Raw genomic sequence first — 21434 nt, 5'->3', positions numbered from 1 at the left:
CATATAAAATGTAATACTACTCAGCCATAAAAAAGGGTGAAATATTGCCAGTTGCAACAACATGGATGGATGTGGGGGGTATTATGCTAAATGATATGTCAGACAGAGAAATACAAATACTGTATATCACTTATATATGGAATTTAAGAATAAAACAAACCAGTAAGTACAACAAAAAGGAAAAAGACTCACAGGCATAGAGGACAAACTAGTGGTTACCAGTGGAGAGAGGGAAGGGGAAAGGACAATATAAAGGTAGGGGAGTAAGAAGTACAAACTATTATGTTTAAAATAAGCTGCAAGGATATATTATACAACACAAGGAATACAGCCAATATTTTATAGTAACTAAAAATGGAGTACAGTCTTTAAAGTTATGAATCACTACATTGTACACCTGTAACATATAATATTGTACATCAACTATACTTCAATAAAATAATAATAATTACAAAAGTGTACATGTAAGGAACTGTTCTTCCAAGCCACCTGGCATCCAATGGTGCTGCTGAACTATCTCCAGAGAAGACAATTTACATTATTTTACTGGGTCTCCAAATGGCAGTCCCTACGTTGGCCACTTCCCTTACTCATTGGATCTGGCCCAATCAATTGTGACCACTTCCCCAAAATATAACCCACCATCAAAAGTGTGCCACCATTGAGACCATTAAAACAAATGAGGCCCAGGTTTCCCTATCCTTTTCCTGTGCTGGCAGAAGAAAATAAGTAGCAGAAATGGCATTCTCCACATCCCTCCCACCCGCACCACCAGTTCAAGGTCCCCCGTGGTTATAAGCACCAACACCCAACAAACCAAATCAACCGCACCGTTAAATGATATTGACTGCACCACCTCCGTCAAGAGGAGGTGAGGAACACAGAGATGGAGGCAGAGTGCATGGGTTCAAATACTGGCCTTGCCACTTCCTGGCTCTGTGACCTCAGTGGTCATATCTGTGAAGTCGTGAGAATTACATCAGTTGATGCAGGTAAAGCACTTAGAACGCTGCCCACACATAGTCAGTAAGGACTCAGTAAAGCTTTTATATATGTATCACATACATATGTACACATATATGTACATATACCACATATGTATATATGTATAATAGATATGTATGTTATACATAACATATATACATGCATGTCTGTCTACATATGTGCATGTTATATTTAACATATATATTCATTTTATATATAAGTATATATAGATGTGTATTCTGTATCTGTGTATCTCCATTTCTTTTTTTGGCCGTGCCATGCGACATCTATGATCTTAGTTCCCTAACCAGCGCTCGAACCCATGCCCCCTGCAGTGGAAGCACAGAGTCCTAACCACTGGACAACCAGGGAAGTCTCGTATCTCCATTTCTTGACTGATAAACATCTATATTGTGATTTCTTTGAAAAGTAAGTAGATTCATAAAACACAAAGTGCCCTTCTGTCTCGAGTCCAAAACCTTGTCAAAGCTTAATCTCCTGCATTTGTAATATACCTAATAATTAAGTGCCTCTGCCACTTACACGTCCCCTAAGGCGCTCAGAAAGGCCGAGCAGGGTTCTCAGCTGCTGTGGCCCAACCTCTGGGGCGGGAGGCGGCTGCGGGTACAGAGCAGGCAAGGCGGCCGTCTCTAGACCTGCCTCACGAGGCTTTGAACTATTATTTTCTCAGTAACCAAGGGTGCTGATTTGAGCCATCAGAGAAAAAAGAAGATGCTAATACAGAAAGACAAACACTCTGCTAATGAAAGATTTCTGTGCAGGCGGGTACGGACAAGAAGGCTGCTCGCAATTGAAGCAGTACTCTTTCCCACACTGCCCCCACAGCTTTGGGAGGGATATTTCCCAAACAAAACAAGGACAGCAACATGTTTATACCACCCATGTGGATACAGAATTCAACCTATGCATGGATGCATCTACATCACTGGTTACTTCCCAGTTATTCAGGACTTGAAATGTTCCGGAAGCCTCAGTCATCTGCAAAACAGTCAAGTGGAAAGACTGAGTGGTCAACAGCTGCCACAAAGCCCACTCCACAAAGGACCCACAAAGAACGCACAAAGCTCCTGGGCATCCACCCCAGGCTGTCGCCTGCAAAATAATGCAGCTTTCTGTGCTGCTTAGTTTACAAAGAACACATATTTGTTTATTAATTCCTCTATGTGTGTGTGTGTGTGTTTTAAGGAGGTTCCATCTTCAAAAAATAAAATCAGGCAGTCGATTGGCTATCATGGGACTCTGTAACAGCAGAGGGGAGACAGCAATCGACTGAAATATTCCAATCCAGTGTCTCAGAGACTCAAGCAAAAAGTGGGCATGCGGCCTCGACAATGGCAGCCGACTGAAGACACCCCTTATCCCGCCCAAGTACAATTCATCCCCAAGTCCCTCAAGTCTCTCGACATGATCTGTTAAAGCTGTTTCACTCAGGTAAATATGGCAAGGACACATATAAGCAATTTTGCAATATTCAAATTTTTAGTGGTGGAAACTGAAAATATCTCTAGTGCTTTATAGCAATAATCTCTGGCATTTCTCACAACAACTTCTGTGATCAAGTCATTCACTGAAATACCAGTGAAACGAGGAGTGACTCACTGGACATGAGCAAATTACTTGCAGAGATTTTTTTTACAGCAATCACACTGTAGATATTTTTAAACCACGTAAGCACAGCCTGCCATTTTAGGTACAAAGTCACCATGGCAATGATAACATAGACCCTATCTCCTCTACCCTCAAGATAAGTTTCCATAGGTAATAAAATTACAGAAATAATTAAATGAAGCATTCCATTTAAGAGTAAACTATATAAGAGATTAGAATTTGTCAGGCATTTAAGCAACACCTTAATTAATGTTCAGGTTCCTGCGATGGTGTCACCAGGCCTCTAAAGAAAGAAGCATCACATAATGGTGATGTTTCATTATGTCATTTCATTATGTCACAGTTACTGACATCGCTGATGGTTTATTTGGTGACGCAACTTGTGGTTTTGAGCGGTTTTAGGACCAACCATCTCTATTTTTCTCCTAATTGCATTAAACTATCAATGATGATTTGCTACATTCAGAGAATGCCCTTTGGCAAAGCTCTTAGTCTCCCCAGCTGAATGTTTCAGCCGAATGTCCACTTGCAAAAGCAGCAACATTCTGATATAATGAAATCTTTAAATTTGTTCATATCATCATTACAATAGCCAGCTACTTTGTGAAAGAAGAGAGAAATGTCCCCTATACGGTAACACGTGGTAGGCACACACAGCAGTATTGGCACCGTCCTACCATCAGAAGAAAATGCTTTTTTGAAAACTTTTCTGTTTTCTTTTCATCTTGTCATAATTTCTCTGCTCACAGGTCCCTCTCTCCCACCAGACTGCAGATTCTTCCTCAAGGCCAAGGACTCTCTTCCTTACCACCAGACTTCTTGCATTCACAGCTGCACTTGCGCAATGAAAGTAGGCAATGAAATCTGGGAAGCTGGCTGGTCAAAGAAGCTATCTCACATGATGCCTCTGATGAGATCAACAAAAGCAGTCACATCGCAGCAAAGAACTACCATGGACATTCAGAGCTGGGGCTCAGCTGGACCAGTCTCCTTTCTTCACAGGCAGCGTGGCATCTGACTGTGACAATGACCAAATGGTAGCCTTTCTCTGTAACATTATAGAGATATTCCCTCATGGGAACGGAAGCACAGACAACTCCCAGTTACCGGGGCCAATGAGCTACAGTGGGGCAAATCTTTCTTTCCTTTGTGGTCACTTACTTCCCTAACTTCTCAATTCCCTTGATTTACTTATTTGGAGAAGCCATCTAAACTCTTCAATCTGGGGGGAGGGCCAAGAGAGGCCAAACCTTTTATCACAGATTTCAAATAACAGTGCCCCAGTATGGCGGACAGCACAAAGACGGATCAGGCAAATGGACTAGAGGCGGGGGTGGGAGGCAGGAAGGAGAGAGTTTCTTGATTGGCCAATATGTGGCTCTAGGGTTTTTGCTGGATGACGTTTTCATGATAAGACACCTGCTTCCAAATACAAGGGTAAGTACTATAATAAACAGGGTTCTGATGACTTGCTGTTTCATATTAGGACAAAATTCTTCATGCTAGGAAACTAAGATAGGGATTTCCCCATTCTTCATTTCATCCTCAAAGAGCAATTTTAGATTTATTTCAAGTAATGTTCAGGAATGCTGAGCAGCGAAAAGTTACAAACGATTAAGACTTTCCAACAACCTGTGGAGGAGCCTCAGTATGTGGAATTATATCGGATGTTTCTCATGAAGATATCAATAGTGCATGGAGTGCAAATTCATAGTAAGAGATGTAAGTATGTTTAGGAATAACTCAACTCTATGGACATAAAAACCTGACCCTCACCTGGAAATGACCACATTGTTATCAATTTAACCTAAAAACATGGAGGACAAACGTTCCTAGAAATATCAGCGATAGTTAATTTTCTGCGCCAATATTAAACTCCTGAGAAGCATTCATTAAATATAAGTGAAATCAGAGACCGAACGTAACATAACTGAACATAATATAACATAAATGCAGAACTTCCTGCATCTCCTACTTAACAGTTACCCAGACAGGTGTATCACACACCTAAAGAGAATGCAGCACACAAATATACATTTACAGAGTAGATAAACAGGGGGACGATTCTTTGCTTCGCCAAAAGACCTGCTGAAGGACAGCAGTCTCTGGTTTCTAAGTATCTGCGAGGGAAACCCCAGGTTTGGGGCTGAGACACTTAAAGCCAGAGTCCATTGAAGACTCATCAGAATGAGGTTTTAGTTGCATCTGCAAAGTTTCAGAGAAAAAAATGAATGGGCACTTCTTTATTCTCACTGCAATTCCAGGCTGGAAAAGGCTCTTGCAAAGGAATATTTAGGCCGCTACCTTCTTTTTAGCTTGTTGGGCAGCTAGGCTGTATTAGACTGAACCATATGAAAATGCTATACTGTAAGGCTCCAAATGGGCAAATATTGTCTACTTCATGTGCCTCAACTTAATATCTTCACCAAGGTTGGGAAAAATCGAGGAAATATGATACTTATGCCGGCCACTGTGCTATTCATTAGCAGCTCTAAGAAAATAAAAAGGTTAAACCTACTGCTTGAAATTAAATGGTGAATGAAAAAATACAATGTTCTACGCTATCTTCTTTTGTTACAGGAATATCTGCAAGTTTGCTAGACAGAGGCTGAAATAATAAATGAAACCTTTCAGGTAAAAAGAATTTTCTGAAGCTGCTTATGACTCGGTTTGAGATCATACTATCATTTCTTGTTTCCTTTTTCTAATCATAAAGAAGGCCTCGTTCAAGTTAAGAGTTCAATGGATCGCAACTAGATTCAACATGTAGGTCCAGATTGGCACCAATAACTAGTGACATCCAGCACCAGGTTTGTCTACATCAGAGAGAGACTTGTCCTGAAGGCTCCCTTTCAGAAAGGCACCTTCTGAACTCGGCGACTCCTTCTATGCCTAGGTCCCTTTATTTGGTGACTAGAATTTCATGCTCTATTTCAGGCCAAATCCCAAACCTTCCCACAGGTTCTGTGTTTTAAAGGTTTGCAAAGATTGTCTTCCACAACTTCAAAAGTTTAGTCTACAACTCAATAACAAAAAAACAAAGAACCCAATCGAAAAATGGGCAGAAGACCTAAATAGACATTTCTCCAAGAGATATACAGATGGCCAAAGGGCACATGAAAAGATGCTCAACGTCACTAATTATTAGAGAAATGCAAATTAAAACTCCAATGAGGTATCACCTCACACCAGTCAGAATGGCCATCATTAAAAAGTCTACAAATAAAAAATGCTGAAGAGGGTGTGTAAGAAAGGAAACCCTCCTACACTGTTGGTGGCAATGTAAATTGGTGCAGCCACTATGGAGAACAGTATGGAGGTTCCTCAAAAAACTAAAAATAAGAGTTGCCATAAGATCCAGCAATCCCACTCCTAGGCACATATCTGGACAAAACTGTAATTCAAATAGATACATGCACCTCTATGTTCATAGCAGCACTATTTACAATAGCAAAGACAGGCTAAATGTCCATCAACAGATGAATGGATAAAGAAGATGTGGTATATATTGTATATACAATGGAATACTACTCAGCCACAAAAAAGAACACAATAATGCCATTTGCAGCAATATGGATGGACCTAGAGATTATCATACTAAGTAAGTCAGAAAGAGAAAGACAAATACCATATGATATCACTTACATGTGGAATCTGAAATATGACACAAACGAACTTTTCTGTGAAACAGACTCACAGACGTAAAGAACAGACTTGTGGTTGCCAAGGGGGAGGGGGTGGGGGAGGGAAGGATTGGGAGTTTGGGATTAGCAGATGCAAACTATTATATATAGAATGGACAAACAACAAGGTCCTACTGTATAGCACAGGGAACTATATTCAATATCCTGTGATAAACCGTAGTGGAAAAGAAAAAATATATATATGTGTGTGTGTGTGTGTGTATAAAACTGAATCACTGCTGTATAGCAGAAATTCTCACACACACACACACACACACAAAGTTTAGTCTAAGTCAGTGTTTCCCAACCTTGGCACCCTTGATGTGGGGACCAGATGACTATGTGTTTGGGGAGAGGGTGGCCTCTGGGTACCACAGGACGTTTAGCAGCATCCCTGGCCTCTACCCACTAGATACAAGTAGCACCCTCCCCCTCACCCCACCGGCTGTAACAACCAAAAATGTCTCCAGACATTGCTAACTGTCCCCTGGGGGGTAAAAATCAATCCTAGTGGAGAATCAGTGGTCTGACAAACTCTTCTTCAAACAAAAAATAACTCATGGTAGCCTCTTAAAGAATGTGAGGCCTCCATTTCTCACCAGTCCTTGAAAGAATAAGTGCTTGACATTGCAAATATTACCACTGAGCACGTGAGGAAAGAGCCTGCCCAGGGGGCAAGTCACACCTCTTCAAGCCCCGAACCAAGCAGAGGTTTCCAGCCAACAACCCACACTATGACACAGTTATTTTGGTCAGAAGTTTTCTTTTTCTTTTAAATGATATCTCACTCGTCATGTTAGGCTGAGGAAACAGCAATTCAATCACAACGTAGAAATACCACCATTTTTGCTCAAATCCCCACGGGCTAAAATAAGACGATAAAAAGTAAAAAGTAAACTTTCATGTCTAAATTTAGACCTCAATTTTTAAAATGTTTTAAAATAACTTTTTATTGAACTACAGTTGATTTACAACGTTGTGTTAATTTCTGCTGTACAGCAAAGTGATTCAGTTATACATACATATACATTTTTTTTAAATATTCTTTTCCATTATGGTTTCTTACAGGATACTGAATATAGATCTCTGTGCTATACAGTAGGACCTTGTTGTTTATCTATTTTATATGTAATAATTAGTATCTGTTAATCCGAAAGTCCTAATTTATCCCCCCCACCCCCCTTTCCCCTTTGGTAACCATAAGTTTGTTTTCTATTAGACGTCAGTGTTAAATTCCAGAGTTTCTACAATGAGAGACCACTGCAAGACAAAGACATGTAATAAAAAGAAGTGAATTTTAAGAATGGATTCTTATGACTGGGGCCTTTCCAGATTACTCAAATCTAAATGTATGGAAGTTTGTGTGTGTGTTGGGGGTGGGGGAGAGGGTTGGTGGAGGATAGTGTCCTGGGACAGCAGGCGTGTGTGGAAATTGTCCAGCAGTCCAGGCTCGTTCTGGTCATCAACATTAATAGTAAGGAGGTACCAGCACTCTATTAAAAATTGCGTTTCCAAAGATGTGTTCTAGGAGAATTTACATTTGTGATTTCTGTTGCCTCCAGATAAATAAATAAAAGTTGGAGGCCCTGTGGAGCACTAAGAATATTTCTGTGAAGTGATGGGTAACAGCCACACATGTAATCTCATTTGACAGCTGAATAAACTGCTTTCCGGAATAAATCAAGCTCACACTCCAGCCCGACGCTGGCCTCCTCTCAGCAGGGGGAGCAGCTACGTAAAAACATTCTAGGAAAAGTTTTCCATTAAACCACTTCAGGCAACCAGGTAATCTTGAATGGACCAAGGAAAGTTCATTTTCATGAGTGACACTGCCAAACATGGAGGTAACACTCCCACAGAAGAGGAGTGTTTAAATCACTCTAGGGTTACCTCAGCTGCATCGCTGTATGATATGTGTGCAAGACTGGCTTGCTTTCTCTTTCTACTGAGAGTTTGCATCTTGAATGTAAACTTGATCTTTGCAATGGAGCAAATAAGGCCAAATTTTTCTTTTAGAAGAAATCTGCATTTTAACATACTGAGGGTTATATTTTCTTATCTTATTATAATATACCTAGGGTTGATTTAAGTAAGAATACCTCACTTCACTTCTTATGACCAAGCTGGTATGTGATAACTCAGAATCAGCTTTCCCTACAGCCTCTACATTAATCTGAACCATTTTGTACATTCAGCTGCAATTTGTCACAGGTCTGTGGAAGGAAACCATGACATCCCATGGAATTAGTTTTGACCCTGATTGATTTACTTTTTCTCTTTAGAAAAGCCATAGAAAACTATGAAGGACCTCCGCTAGATTTATTTTAAAGGTGTGCAAAAACGTTATCGGGGGATAAAAAAGAAGATCTGATTATGTGAAAAGATACGCCATGTATGCAAACGGATGGTTCGATACAGTGAACACACTATCATGAAAATTATTCTATAAATTCAATGTAATCCCACTCAAAATTCTAACAGGGACATCTGTGGAACATCAAAGGCTGATTCCAAAAGCAAAATACGAAGAATACCTCAGACACTTTGAAAGAAGAAAAGGAGAAAACTCCTAGGAGATACCTTGGCTTGTTTTAAATCTATACTAATTATGACAGTGCAGTCTTAGCCGATGGATGGCAAAATAGACCAAGAGAACAGAATGGAGTCCAGAGATGTATGCATAGGTACAGTAGAAAAATGTAATATGTGAGATCATATTATATAAAAATTAGTGGGGAAAGGAGGAAATATTAAGTATGTGGTGGTTTCTGTGTAGGAAATGTAAAATATAAATAGATTTCTACCTCATACAATACCAAAAAACTAAAATTCCAATGGAATAAAGACTGAAAACTGAAAAGCATGCTTTTTTTCTTCTTTTTCTTTATGCAACATAATTTTTTTAAAAATTGAAGTACAGTGGATTTACAATGTTGTATTCATTTCAGGTGTACAGCACAGGGAATCAGCTATACATATGTGTGTGTGTATATATGCATACATATTCTTTTTCAGATTCTTTTCCCTTATAGGTTATTACAAAATATTGAGTATACTTCCCTATGCTATACAGGTCTTTGAAAAGCATACTTTAAAAGAGAACAGGGACATCCTTGGTGGTGCAGTGGTTAAGAATCCACCTGCCAGTGCAGGGGACATGGGTTCAATCCCTGCTCCAGGAAGATCCCACATGCTGTGGAGCAACTAAGCCCGTGTGCCACAACTATTGAGCCTGCACCCTAGAGCCCACGAGCCACAACTACTGAGCCTGTGTGCCGTGACTACTGAAGCTTGCGTGCCTAGAGCCTGTGCTCCGCAGCAAGAAAAGCCACCACAATGAGAAGCCCGCGCACCGCAACTAGAGAAAGCCAGTGTGCAGCAGCAAAGACCCAACGCAGCCAATAAATAAATTCAAATTAAAAAAAAAAAGAATATAGAAGAACATCTTCATGACCTTGGAGATAGGAACAACTTTAAAACAACGGTAAAATAAAAGGCACAAATCATAGGAGAATAAAGGAAAAGACTGATAATTAGGGCTTTATTATAATAAAAAATATTCAGCACTACAAAAGATGTGCTGGACAACATTGAAGATAAGCCACAGAGAGGAAGATGATATTGACAACACATTTAACTAAGGGTTAGCCTCCAGAATGTATAAAGAATTGCTACAAATCAATAGGAACAATAAATAAATAAGGATATAAATGAAAGAGAAAACCCAAATGGCCAATAACCTACCAAAAAGTTTCAACCTCTCTAGGGAAATTCAATATAAAAAACGATGCAATACCACTTCATACCTATCAGATTCTTGAAAAAATTAAAAACAGTGAGAACACCAAATGCTGAAGATTTGGAGAAACTAGAATGCTCAGACACTCCTGGTGGGAGCAGTGGTGACACCAACTCCATGTGATGACAAAGCATTCATTCTGCTGACTATGTGACCAAGCAGGGCCCTCTGGGGTCTTCCTGGGACACACCCCTCCCCCATACCCTCTGCTGTAGCTCCTCTCTGAAGTACCTAGATTACTGTATCTGATGTTCATTTCCCCGAGTTGTTTTACAGATGTGGAAACCCCCCACCAAATGGAAGATGTTAACTACTTGATGACCCCAGGCCTCCTGGAGCCTAAGGACTGATAATGTGAACCTCTGTGACACCACCCTGTTACCTCACCATCAGCCAATCAGAGAACTGCGCACGAGCTGATCACACACCCTAGGACACCCCTCCCTCACCTGGCCTCTAAAAATGCTTTGCTGAAACCCATTGGGGAGTTTAGGTCTTTTGAGCACTAGCTGTCTTGGGCTCCTTGCTTGTGGCCCTGCAATAAATGCTGCGCTTTCCTTTACCACAACCTGGTGTCAGTAGATTGGTTTTACTGTGCACAGGTGAGCGGACCCAAGCTTGGTTTGGCAACACCTATATCCTCACTTCAGTCAGTAAGATGACAACATTCCCCATTGAAGGAATGAAGGCAGATTATGTGTAAGTCCCAACAACGCAAGAAGAAAAGTTAATTTGGCAATAAATGTTTTATATCTATTTCTAAGAGTTTTCAGGATGATAATCAGAAATCATCTCAGGCCTTCAACCCTTTTTCCAAACCTGCACTCCTCTTGGAACACCCGCTTAGCCAACAGTTCACTAACCACTGTTAATTCAGACAATTCCTACAACTCTATCTTCTTTAGGAAACTAACTGGGAGGAGGTCTTAACATCTGTTACATCCTTACATCCTGAAGCCAGAAAATATCTGTACTGATCACATCCTGAACAAATATACAACATCAACAACTTCCTCTTTATTCACAAACCCTCACTATGTATTTTTCCATTTCGGAGGTGGCTAGTGGGAGTACCTTATCTTTATAATCCTATCAGCTGTATGCAAGTTTTTCATGTATCCATCTCATCTCCCATCGATTATTTTCAAAGTCCTTCTCACACCTGCTGTGTCAATGTTTTCTACTTAAAACAGAGGGCAGGAACCAGTGGTTGACGCATTCCCTAGCACAACTCTACACATGAAGGCATTTAATAAAGGCTTTTAACCATAATGATTTAGAAGCAGGTCTTTTTTCCAGATAGAAAACATCACTCAGTTTTAAAATAATGTTACTCATGCTGATCAAAAGCTACCAGATCTAAGAGTTCCTCTTGTATGATTCCATTTATATAAAGTGCAGGAACTGGCCAAAGTATGTTGGCAGAAATTAGGAATGATTACCCTTGGTCGGAGCTGCCTGAAAGGGAGCTTACAGGGGATTTCTGAAGGGCTGGGAATATTCTGCTTCTAAATTTACATACTGGTTAAGTGTTCAAAAATTTATCAAGCCGTATGCTTATGATCTGCCCACTTTTAATGTGTATATTATATTTCAATAGCAAATTTTAAAGTGATTTTATAATATTTGTGCCTCTTGCAAAACATCTAAAAATATCTGTGACAAAATATCATTATATAATAGAGCACAAAACAGTTTTTGGTAATCCAGAACAGTGGCTTTGCAAAATGACAGTAATTCATGGAATGAAAATTCATCTCTTTAATGTTCTGAATTTTGCTTTACTTAACTATGGATATTGTCAGAATATTCCACAGGAGAAAACTAAAAGGAAAATATAAAATAGAGGGCTGCATCAAATACAGTCATCCTAAGGGTGCAAGTTTCTTTGCTAATTACATCTCCATGCTTTGCTCCTTGTGTGAAGGAACAGATGCCTGAATTTAAGCTGCCATTTTAAAACCCTCCGTTTAAACATTCTTTTCAGGGAGTCGTGAAACACCACAGTCCTAAACCTAAAAGGGTGACCTGATACACACACAAAATGGCAGATTTTGTAGGCTCCTTCTGACTTTCATTTCCAAGGTTCCTGCTCTTTTTACACTAGAACTATTTTGCAAGCGTGCTCCGATCTCTCAGAAAACACTGATTTAAGGACTCCATCTGAAGGGAAGACTTAAGGATGGGGAGGGGGCAGGGAGATCAATGGCTATTCAAAAAGGATCTCTGTGAGCAAGAAGGGGGAAATCAGTCCCTCCTCTTACAACTCCTGCATTTCTCAAACACACGGGAAAATGTAATGAAGTCTTTACTACAGACCCTAAGGATGAAACAGAGTATGCAGGAGGTTGCCTTAAAGGCTTAATCTGGGTAGATTTGATTATAGCTAAGGAGATGAATTCTAAATTTGGAAAGGCCATCAAGGTAATTAAGGATGTTAAGAAATGGGACTAGATCCTTGACGTCTTTCTACAGAGAACAAAGGATGATGAAGACAATTTTATTAAGCAAAATGAACTTCGTATAGATTCAGTTCTTTCAGAGATAAAGCATCCTGAACATCAGAACAATTTACCAAGGAAAGCCAGACACTCTCTGCTCCCAGAGGTGTTTGCTCTCACTGTTGGGTTTAGGTACCACTTTATACCAAACAAAGAGCGAATTAGGTGGTCTGCTAGGCTCCCCACTAATATCTCCAGATTCTCTGATGATGTTGGAAAAAGGTAAAAAAACAAAAAACTTCCATTAGCTAGAAAAATCAAGTATCCCTTTCGGAATGATAGCATCTTTTTAATCAATGATTTGTCTATTCTGTAGATATGTTCAAGCAAGTCTTCAATGATGCCACTACTTAGATTTTATAATACTATGAAACACAAAAGGTTTTCAATCCCTCTTACTTGAAAGCAGTGGTTCTCAATATGGGGCGATTGCCCCCCCCCCAATAGTTGTTATTTGGTAACATCTGGAAACATTTTTGGTTGTCACAACTAGGGGAGTGCTACTGGCATGTAGTGGGTAGAGGCCAGGGATGCTGCTAAACATCCTGCAGTGCACAGGACAGTCCCTCACAACAAAGAATCATCCAGCTCAAGATGTCAAAAGTGCTGAGGTTGAGAAACCCTGATCTAAAAGTACACTTGAAAGGGAAGGAAAAGAGGCTTCTTTTGTTTCAATATGTCTCCAGTTGCTCCAAAGAGAAAAGAACAATTTAACAGTCCTACAGAAAACAAACACACAAGCAGATACTAAGCAATAACTCTAATGCAAGATCATTTACAATAGATCTTGTCAAACCAAGTTCAAATATCCGAGTTATACAGCCATTAAGAGTAAAAGTCAAAAGATCAGGTTTAAATACTTTTTCTTTCAGCATATTTTGTTTCTAACCAAGTAAGCAATTTTTACTTCTAGACGTTAAAAATCCTATTTTCTGATTACTAGAAAATGTACTCCTTTTAATTAAGTGATCAGCTCATCTATCAGATGTAGTTATAAGATGTAAGTATCAACCCACTAAAATAAATTTTAAAATAAATGACCAAGATTGATCAAGAAAAATAAACAGTATACAAATTACCTATATCACTAGGAATGAACAGGGGGACATCACTACAGATCCTACAGACAATAGGATTATTAGATAGCTAATACAAAAATACTATGAACAATGTTATGTCAATAAAGTTAATAACTTAGATAAAATGAAAATGTCCTTGAAAAACAAAACTTATCAAAACTGAAACAAAGAGAAATAGGAAATCTGAACAGTACTATCTCTGTTAAAGAAATTTAAAACATTTCCACAAAGAAAACTCCAGACCCAGATAGCTTCACTGGTGAATTCTTTCAAATATTTAAGGAAGAAATAATGACACTTTCAAAATAATCAAGTGTATAAATAGGCAAGAACTGAGTTGGCTTTCCTGGCGGCACAGTGGTTTAGAATCTGCCTGCCAATGCAGGGGACATGGGTTCAATCCCTGGTCCAAGAAGATCCCACGTGCCGTGGTACAACTAAACCCATGAGCCTGTGCTCTAGAGCCTGCGTGCCACAACTACTGAAGCCTGTGCGCCTAGAGCTGGTGCTCCGCAACAAGAGAAGCCACCGTACTGAGAAGCCCCTGCACCGCAACGAAGAGCAGCCCCAGCTCAAAGAGAAAGCCCGCACGCAGCAATGAAGACCCAGCGCACCCAATAAACAAACACATAAATTTAAAAATAAATTCTTAAAAAAAACCCTAGGTTTCATTTCAATGCCGGTCCCCTCTGAAGTCACACCAAAGAGACCCTTTCCATCCCAAAAAGGCTCACACTTCCTTCCTTCTCCACTTTATCTTTTGAAAGGGAGGAGGCAATAGCCAAGATTAAAAATATTCTTGCAAGATTCACCTATGTGTGTCCATGTGCGATCAAATTAAAGCATGTTACTCTCCATCCAGTTTTCAGTGCCCTTCCCCCCATCTTATTTTTTCACTTTTACCCACACCCATTCTCCACTATGGCCAGGCCAGTTTCTTCAGGATCCCACCAGTAAACCTTGCTCACTCCTACATCTCTTCCATGTGTACCCTAATCCTTTCCACTCTTCTCAACACACCTCAAATACAAGTCTCCCCCACAAGCTTCCTACAAGCTACAGAGTCAGTTTCTTTTATCTCCTCTGGTAGGTTTGTCACTTCTCTCCAGCTGTCACTTCCCCGCTTAGAATCCCTTTGTGATTCTCTGTGACCAACACGGTGACTATCAAATTCTTTCCTGTCATCCTGTTCATCCTTCAAGACTCAGATCAAGGATAACCACCTCTCCCAGAAAATTCCTCTCAGAAATACCACCCCACCCTTTTATTCCTCCCTCAGAGGAAATTTGACAGGACCTTGTACTTCTATTATAATTGTGTACCTGCATGTCTGAAATAACTGTGGTGATCTGAGGACAGGACTGGATCTTGTTTTTTTTTATTTTTGCTTCAAGACTTAACACAGTACCTGGCTTATCTGAGGAGGACTCTGAACGCTTGTCAAGTGAGCAGCTGTCTTATATTCCCGAAAGCCTTCATGGTGACGGCCAGGTAATAGGAAGTCAAACACTTAGAGATTGGCATGTGCTTGTTGCATGGCACTGCAGTAGGTATTCATTTAACCCAATTACACAAGCTGAGAATGAAAACTCAAGACCGTGGTTACCTTTTAATCCTCAGGGCAAAAATGAATTTCACTGAAACAAAGTGTTTCACTCCAAGCTTTTTTGCACTTCAAAAATCTGACAAGAAGGAAAGACTTTTCACCAGAAAGACGAAAATATTTTATAATATCAAAAGTAAAAAGCTAAAGGCAAAAAAAAGTAATAAAATAACATTCACAGTGTTCTTTAAGTTGTTTTTGTCCTTATATGCCTACCAATGTACTTCTACATTGACTTAAAGTTCTGAAATTCTGTTATTCTGTGCAAATCTGTGCTCAATGTATTGTTATTAAAGAATAATTAATGTCATTTGCTCTATTAGTCTAATTTATCATAGTTTGTCATACATAAATGTAATTTTTATACCTTGAAATCTATACATTTATAATATAGACAGACCTTAATAAAAAGCATTTTATATGATAAAACCCTTATCTTTTCAACAAATATTTGTGGAGTACCAACAATACGTCAGTTATTTGAATAAACATTGGGATAAAACAATGAGTAAAGCAATCTTTGTTCTTGACAAATTTGACATTTGAACAGAAAAGAAGACAAACACTAACAAGCCAGCTAAGACTAACCAGAAAAATCATGTTAAAATTATTAAACAGATGATACTGGCTTAAAGATACAGTAAGAGCTCTCTTATCAATGTTCACCTAGTGGACCCACCCAATTATCCCCAATTCTCTATTCTTTTTGTAAACCATACTAACCATTGCCCACAGAACTTGGTTTCTAGGCTATTCTCCAAGACATCCATGTACTACTTCTCCCACCAGCTGAATTGTGTACTTCAGAAGAGTCTGTTATATTTGTTCTCAAACCTGTTTATGCCAGCTCTACTTGTTACTAGAATTATGAAATTTAATTAGGTGTTATACAAACTAATAAAATGAGTGCCGAGCATTTCTCGAAGACCAAGTTGACTGGCTTTGAGAAGCCTTAAAAGATGAGTCACTTAGAAACACAATTGCCAGAATAAGTATGGGCAAGACAATTTTAAAGGTTTAAGGGGAGTGGGGCTGGCGATCTAAAAGGGTGCTGCACACAGATTGGTTCTCACTCTAAAAGGATCAAACTGGAAATCAAAAGCCATTGAATTCTGGCTGTGATTTATACACAAGAAAGAATTTCAAGGAATTGCAATCAAGGCTCACACTCAAAGACCTTAAAAAAATACTGGTGAATTAATGTTTCAAGTTAAATAAAATTTGTAAGACACACATGTGGTACTTTTAATGATTCACCACTTTGGCATTTTCAATAAACCATCTAACTGTCTGACCCCAGATGCAGCAGATAAGGATGTCCTCTAAGAACTCCTTGAAGGGGTCAAGTGGTTTGGGCAAGAGCTTTTGCTGGAGCAAAAAGATACTAAATAATTACTTCCTGTTTGTCACAAACAGTACTCTGTGCTACTGGACGAGAGGTTTATTCAAAATTTCAGTCCACATCCCAAGACTTGAAGGGCGCTGTCTCCCAGACCCGAGGGTGGGCTGTTGTCAGGTCTTAACACTCCGAGGGAGGGAGGCTAGCCCATTTCTGGGAATACTTCCTGCCCAGCTATTCATTAGGGTACCATTCCGTCGTTTTCAGCTGCATCTGAATTCCTGAGCAAACTTCCAGAAGCTAATGTTGTATGTGTGGGTCCTCAGTGTGCGTGCTTCTTTCTGAGTCTGGCCTCTGAAGATGGCCTGGACCCTGTGTGTAGAATCAAGAAAGGCTCTCTGGAGCGCCAGCTCTAAAGACAAGAAAGCAGGAGAAGCTAAAGCTGGAGGCCCTCAAGAGGGTGAATACTAGGGCTTCCTCCACCAGCCTCCTCGGAGGAGGGCCCTACCAATGATACCTGCATGCTGGCTTCATGAAAACAAAGCATTTAAACAAGTAGGGAGCTGTTTTCTCATGTTTTTCAAGCCTAACATGACCTTCTCCTTTCTTTTTTCTAAATTACATCCTTTTAGATCTCTAAGGGCCCAAAGAAATGATTTCATCAAATCCTTTTATTGTGCAGTAAACTGAGCTTAAGAAGGGAAAATGATTTACCCAAGGTCGCATGGCAAGCCGTGGAATTGCTGGGGCAGGCACCCGGGGCTCAGACTTGCTCTGCTTTTCCTCTATTTCCTGGCCCTGGGGACCACCAGCACCACCTGACAGCTTGCTAGAAACACAGAAACTCAGACCTCCCCCAGGCCCAGAGAATCAGAAACTGCTTTTTGAACAAGATCACCAGACGACCTGTATGCACATTACAGTTAAAGAACTGCTATCAACCATTTTTTAATGCTATTTACTGAAATGATTGACAGCATTTAAATTCACAATCCTCATAAAAACTTCTTTAACACAAAAACAGATCAAAACAATTATTTAGCTGTTTTGCTGTATCTGATCATTTCACATGTAATTTTCTTTTAAAATTACAGGCAACTAATGAAGCAAAATCGGCACTTCTCTCTGGATACATGATCCATATTAGAGCTGGGTGGATAGTCCACAAATGCCTCATAAGAGATTATTGCAAAGAATCCATTTAGTTGGTATGTCTTCAGGTCTATGAAGAAAGTAACAGGTTCAAAAGGACTTCCCTGATGGCACTGTGGTTAAGACTCCACGCTCCCAACACACGGGGCCTGGGTTCGATCCCTGGTCAGGGAACTAGATCCCATATGTATGCCGCAACTAAGAGTTCGCATGCCACAACTAAGGAGCCAGTGAGCCACAACTAAGGAGCCCACCTGTCACAATCAAGACCCGATGCAACCAAATAAATATTAAAAAAAATTCTATTAGACAATGTGAATTCTCTTTAGATAAAACCAGAGTAACAGTGAGACAGAGAGAGGGAGAGAGAGCACGTGCACAGGACTGCATACATGCACAATGGCCAAAGTGGAACTCTTCAGCCAGTGAAATAATTAGTTTCAACTGACTCATGTAGGTGGTGTACTGCATACAAACAGTACATCGACATCTTCCCATTGTGCAAAACAAGCAAAGGTACTAAATAGTCAAACATACTTCAAACATCAATTGGCTCATTGCGTTTACATGAAATGTCCAGGACAGGCAAATCCACAGAGAAGGAAAGTAAGTTAGTGGTTGCTAGCAGTTGCAGGGTAGGGAGAATGGGGAGAGACTTCTAATGGGTACAGGGTTTCTTTTTGGGGTGATGACAATGCTAGCTAGTGGTGGTGGTTGCGCAACTCTGAATATACTAAAAATCACTGACTTTGCGCACTTAAATGTATGAATTACATGGTATGTGAATTCTGTCTCAACAAAGCCGTAAAAAGACATCAATTGGCTCAACAATTTTTGAAAACATGTTTTCTTTTCAGATGCACTAAAAGATAAAACTGTACGCACCATCACTGCTCATTATTTTCTTTGTCAACTTAAAGATGTTGAATACCTTAAAATCTGAGTCCAAAGGGGCTTTTATCAATATTTCCACAAACCGCACCCATTTTACCAGTAAATTAACTGATACATTAAGGAAGTGACTTGTATAAGAACCAAAGTCCCAGCCAACGGACAAATGGTCAGAGTTATCCCAGCGCTAAATCATTTCAATTAAAACATTCATCAGGGTATGTTCGGTAATTAAATACATCTGGAAAAATAAACCCAGTTCATGGCCCTGTGCTGTATTTACTAAGAATCTACCAAAGGAAATCAGTATGTTTCCTTTCTGGCGTGAGGGGACTTTTTTTTTTTTAATGTAAAAACTAAAAACTAAAACCAAGGAGACTGCCAGAACCAGTGAGGTATGCACAAATTAACATAAATTGGCAACTGAAGTGTAGAAGCAACAATTGTCTAAGACACAAAGTACTTCCTTGAGAACAGGCCTCTGGTTTGGGCATTTGCTTCATGAGAAGGCATCAAACTTCCACACCTACTTAAAAATAAAGCCGGCCCCCAATTAAGCCCAGGGTATTGTGAAAGCCATTCCCAAGAAGGTCCCCAAGTTGTAATTCGACGCTCAATTTCTAACCCAAACAAATCCCAATGCCTAGCGTTAAAAAAAAAAAAAAAAGAAAAAAAGAAATAACTTTATTTCAGGAGAATTAGTTAATGCTTTTCTCAAGCCTGCACTTCTGTGTAACTTCAACATTTTTGTGCCAAGCATTGCCCAAATAGTTACAGGCCGTGACCACTCAGTGGGGGCATTAAGAAAAGTAGGAACAAAAGATAAAGGTCATGCAATTCTGCCCTTTCTAGAAGGATCTTATCCTAGCGCATCCCTAACTTTTTGGTAAGAAACTGTCTTGTTGGATTTGGGGGCCTTATTTCCTTTCAGATTTTGATCACCTAGTACATTTTAAAAAACAAACAAAAAAAGGTTTAACTTAAACTCTCTGTGCTTCCTTTCAAATGTGAAATAATGTGCCCTCCTTACCAACCCTCACTGAAATGGTAATCAGTACAAAATCAGCACCCACACACTCAATCAACAGCACAGGGAATGTAGGATGAGGGTAGGGGGCCGGGGCTGGGGGCCCCGCAAGAAATTCCCAAGCCCTCCCCAGGGGCCGCAATGGTTAAACCCATTGACTCCCTCATTAGGAATGCTTCCGAGGGGTTCCTGACCAGTCTTTGTGGCTCTTGTGGCGGAAGTCTGTCTGCCACTAGAGAAGGCTATAACAGAACAGGGAGAAAAAACCCTTTCTGAGGCACAATTCCAAGCGTGCAGTGGAATGAGGTTGATTTCCACGGCACTCTTTACGAGTTTTCCGAGCAATACAGCGTCCCCATTTAACGACATGTTGCTGACCGCAGGATTTCGGGGGTGTCAGGAGGTGACAGAATCCTACAGTCTCCTGCTATCCGCCCCGGGCCAGGTGGGAGATTTTCAATCCCCAGAGCTCGGCTTTTTCACCCTGACGAGTCGATCCCCCAACTGCATCGCCACCCGCGGGGCACATCGTCTCCACCTGCGCCCAAGTCCTCATTTTGATAGTTGAAACAGGGGACAAAGAGACTCACCCTCTGTCCCATCCTCCCTCTCCCCTCCCACCTTACTGGTTTCAAGGGTCATGGTTCCCAAATGAGCTCTCGGAAGACCCCAGGCTTGGGGAACTGGGCGTTGGTTTCAGGTGGGTTTAAGGCGACCAGCACCCCGGCAGGGTGGGACCGGATCGGACTCGGAGCTCCAGCGACAAGAGAGCGTCCCGGGAAAAGGGCAAGAAGCTACTCTCTCCCACCCTCTGAAAATAAAGCAGGAGCCCGCAGCCCGGGACCCTCTGTCCGCTCCCGGGGCTACCCCTCCCGGGGGTCCCGCTCTTCCCCTCCGGGGAGCCACACGTCCCCGGGCACAGCCCGAGCTCCGCCGGGGTGGGGACGCCCCCGGAATGGGGCGGGGACGCGCACCTGGGCGTTCGGGACACCTGCGCCGTGCCTCTCCCCTCCCCGCCCACACCCCCATCTGGGGCCGGGTCTCGGAGGTGCCCCCAGGAGGCCCCACCTGAGCAGGGGCGGGGGCGCGAGGCCGTGGCCATGGCACGGGGCCAGCGCGTTGGCTTACCCATGGCTGGAGATGGGCGGGAGGCGCGGGCTGCAGGCGCTCGGGCTCCCCGGGGACGGGCACGGCCGGTGGCACTAGTTTGCAGGTCCGGCGGGCACGTGCGCGGGCGGGCGGGCTGCGCTGGGCTGCCGGGCTGGCGGCTGGTCCTCGCTCCGGGCCGGGGTGGGAGCGCGGCGCGGCTCCGCCTGCACTGGGGGCCGGCCGCGCCGAGAGGGGCCCTGACGTCAGCGCCGGGGGCTTTGTGCGCCCGCAGCCGGGGCCCCAACCGGGCAGCGGGCGCGGCGAGGCGGCGGCGAAGCTCGCGGCTTCCTCTGGGACCCCCGGGCGAGCTCCGAGGGGCGCGGAAACAGGAAAAGCCAGAGAGGGGAGCGGGCTTCCAGGATCTCGGAGGCGCCGATCCGTGTCCCAGAAGAGAACTGTTAAAGCTGGAGGGGCCTTTGCAGTCCTAGTCATCACCCATTGTACAGATAAAGAAACTGAGGCCCGAGACCCTGCTCCAAGGACCCCCAGTGTTTGGCGGCCTTGCCCTAATCCACAGTCCCGAAACCTTTTGTTCACATGGGGGCTGCGGGGAGCTACTTAATTCAGTGGGTCGCCACCCTGGTTGCACATTAGAATC

General features: G+C 41.7%; 1 protein-coding gene across 1 annotated transcript in view; it reads right to left on the bottom strand.

The window, feature by feature from the left end:
* Positions 1-20852, bottom strand: part of GPM6B (glycoprotein M6B) — a 156875-nt gene extending 136023 nt beyond the window's left edge. Inside the window, exon 1 of the mRNA XM_057717990.1 lies at positions 20816-20852. Within this exon, the coding sequence (XP_057573973.1) occupies positions 20816-20819 (4 nt within the window). The 5' untranslated portion in view covers positions 20820-20852. The remainder of the gene's footprint in view (positions 1-20815) is intronic.
* Between the last annotated feature and the right edge of the window lie 582 nt (positions 20853-21434).

Source organism: Hippopotamus amphibius, chromosome X (genome assembly GCF_030028045.1).
Source record: "Hippopotamus amphibius kiboko isolate mHipAmp2 chromosome X, mHipAmp2.hap2, whole genome shotgun sequence".
Lineage (NCBI taxonomy): Eukaryota > Metazoa > Chordata > Mammalia > Artiodactyla > Hippopotamidae > Hippopotamus > Hippopotamus amphibius.
This window is presented reverse-complemented; position numbering and strand designations above follow the sequence as displayed.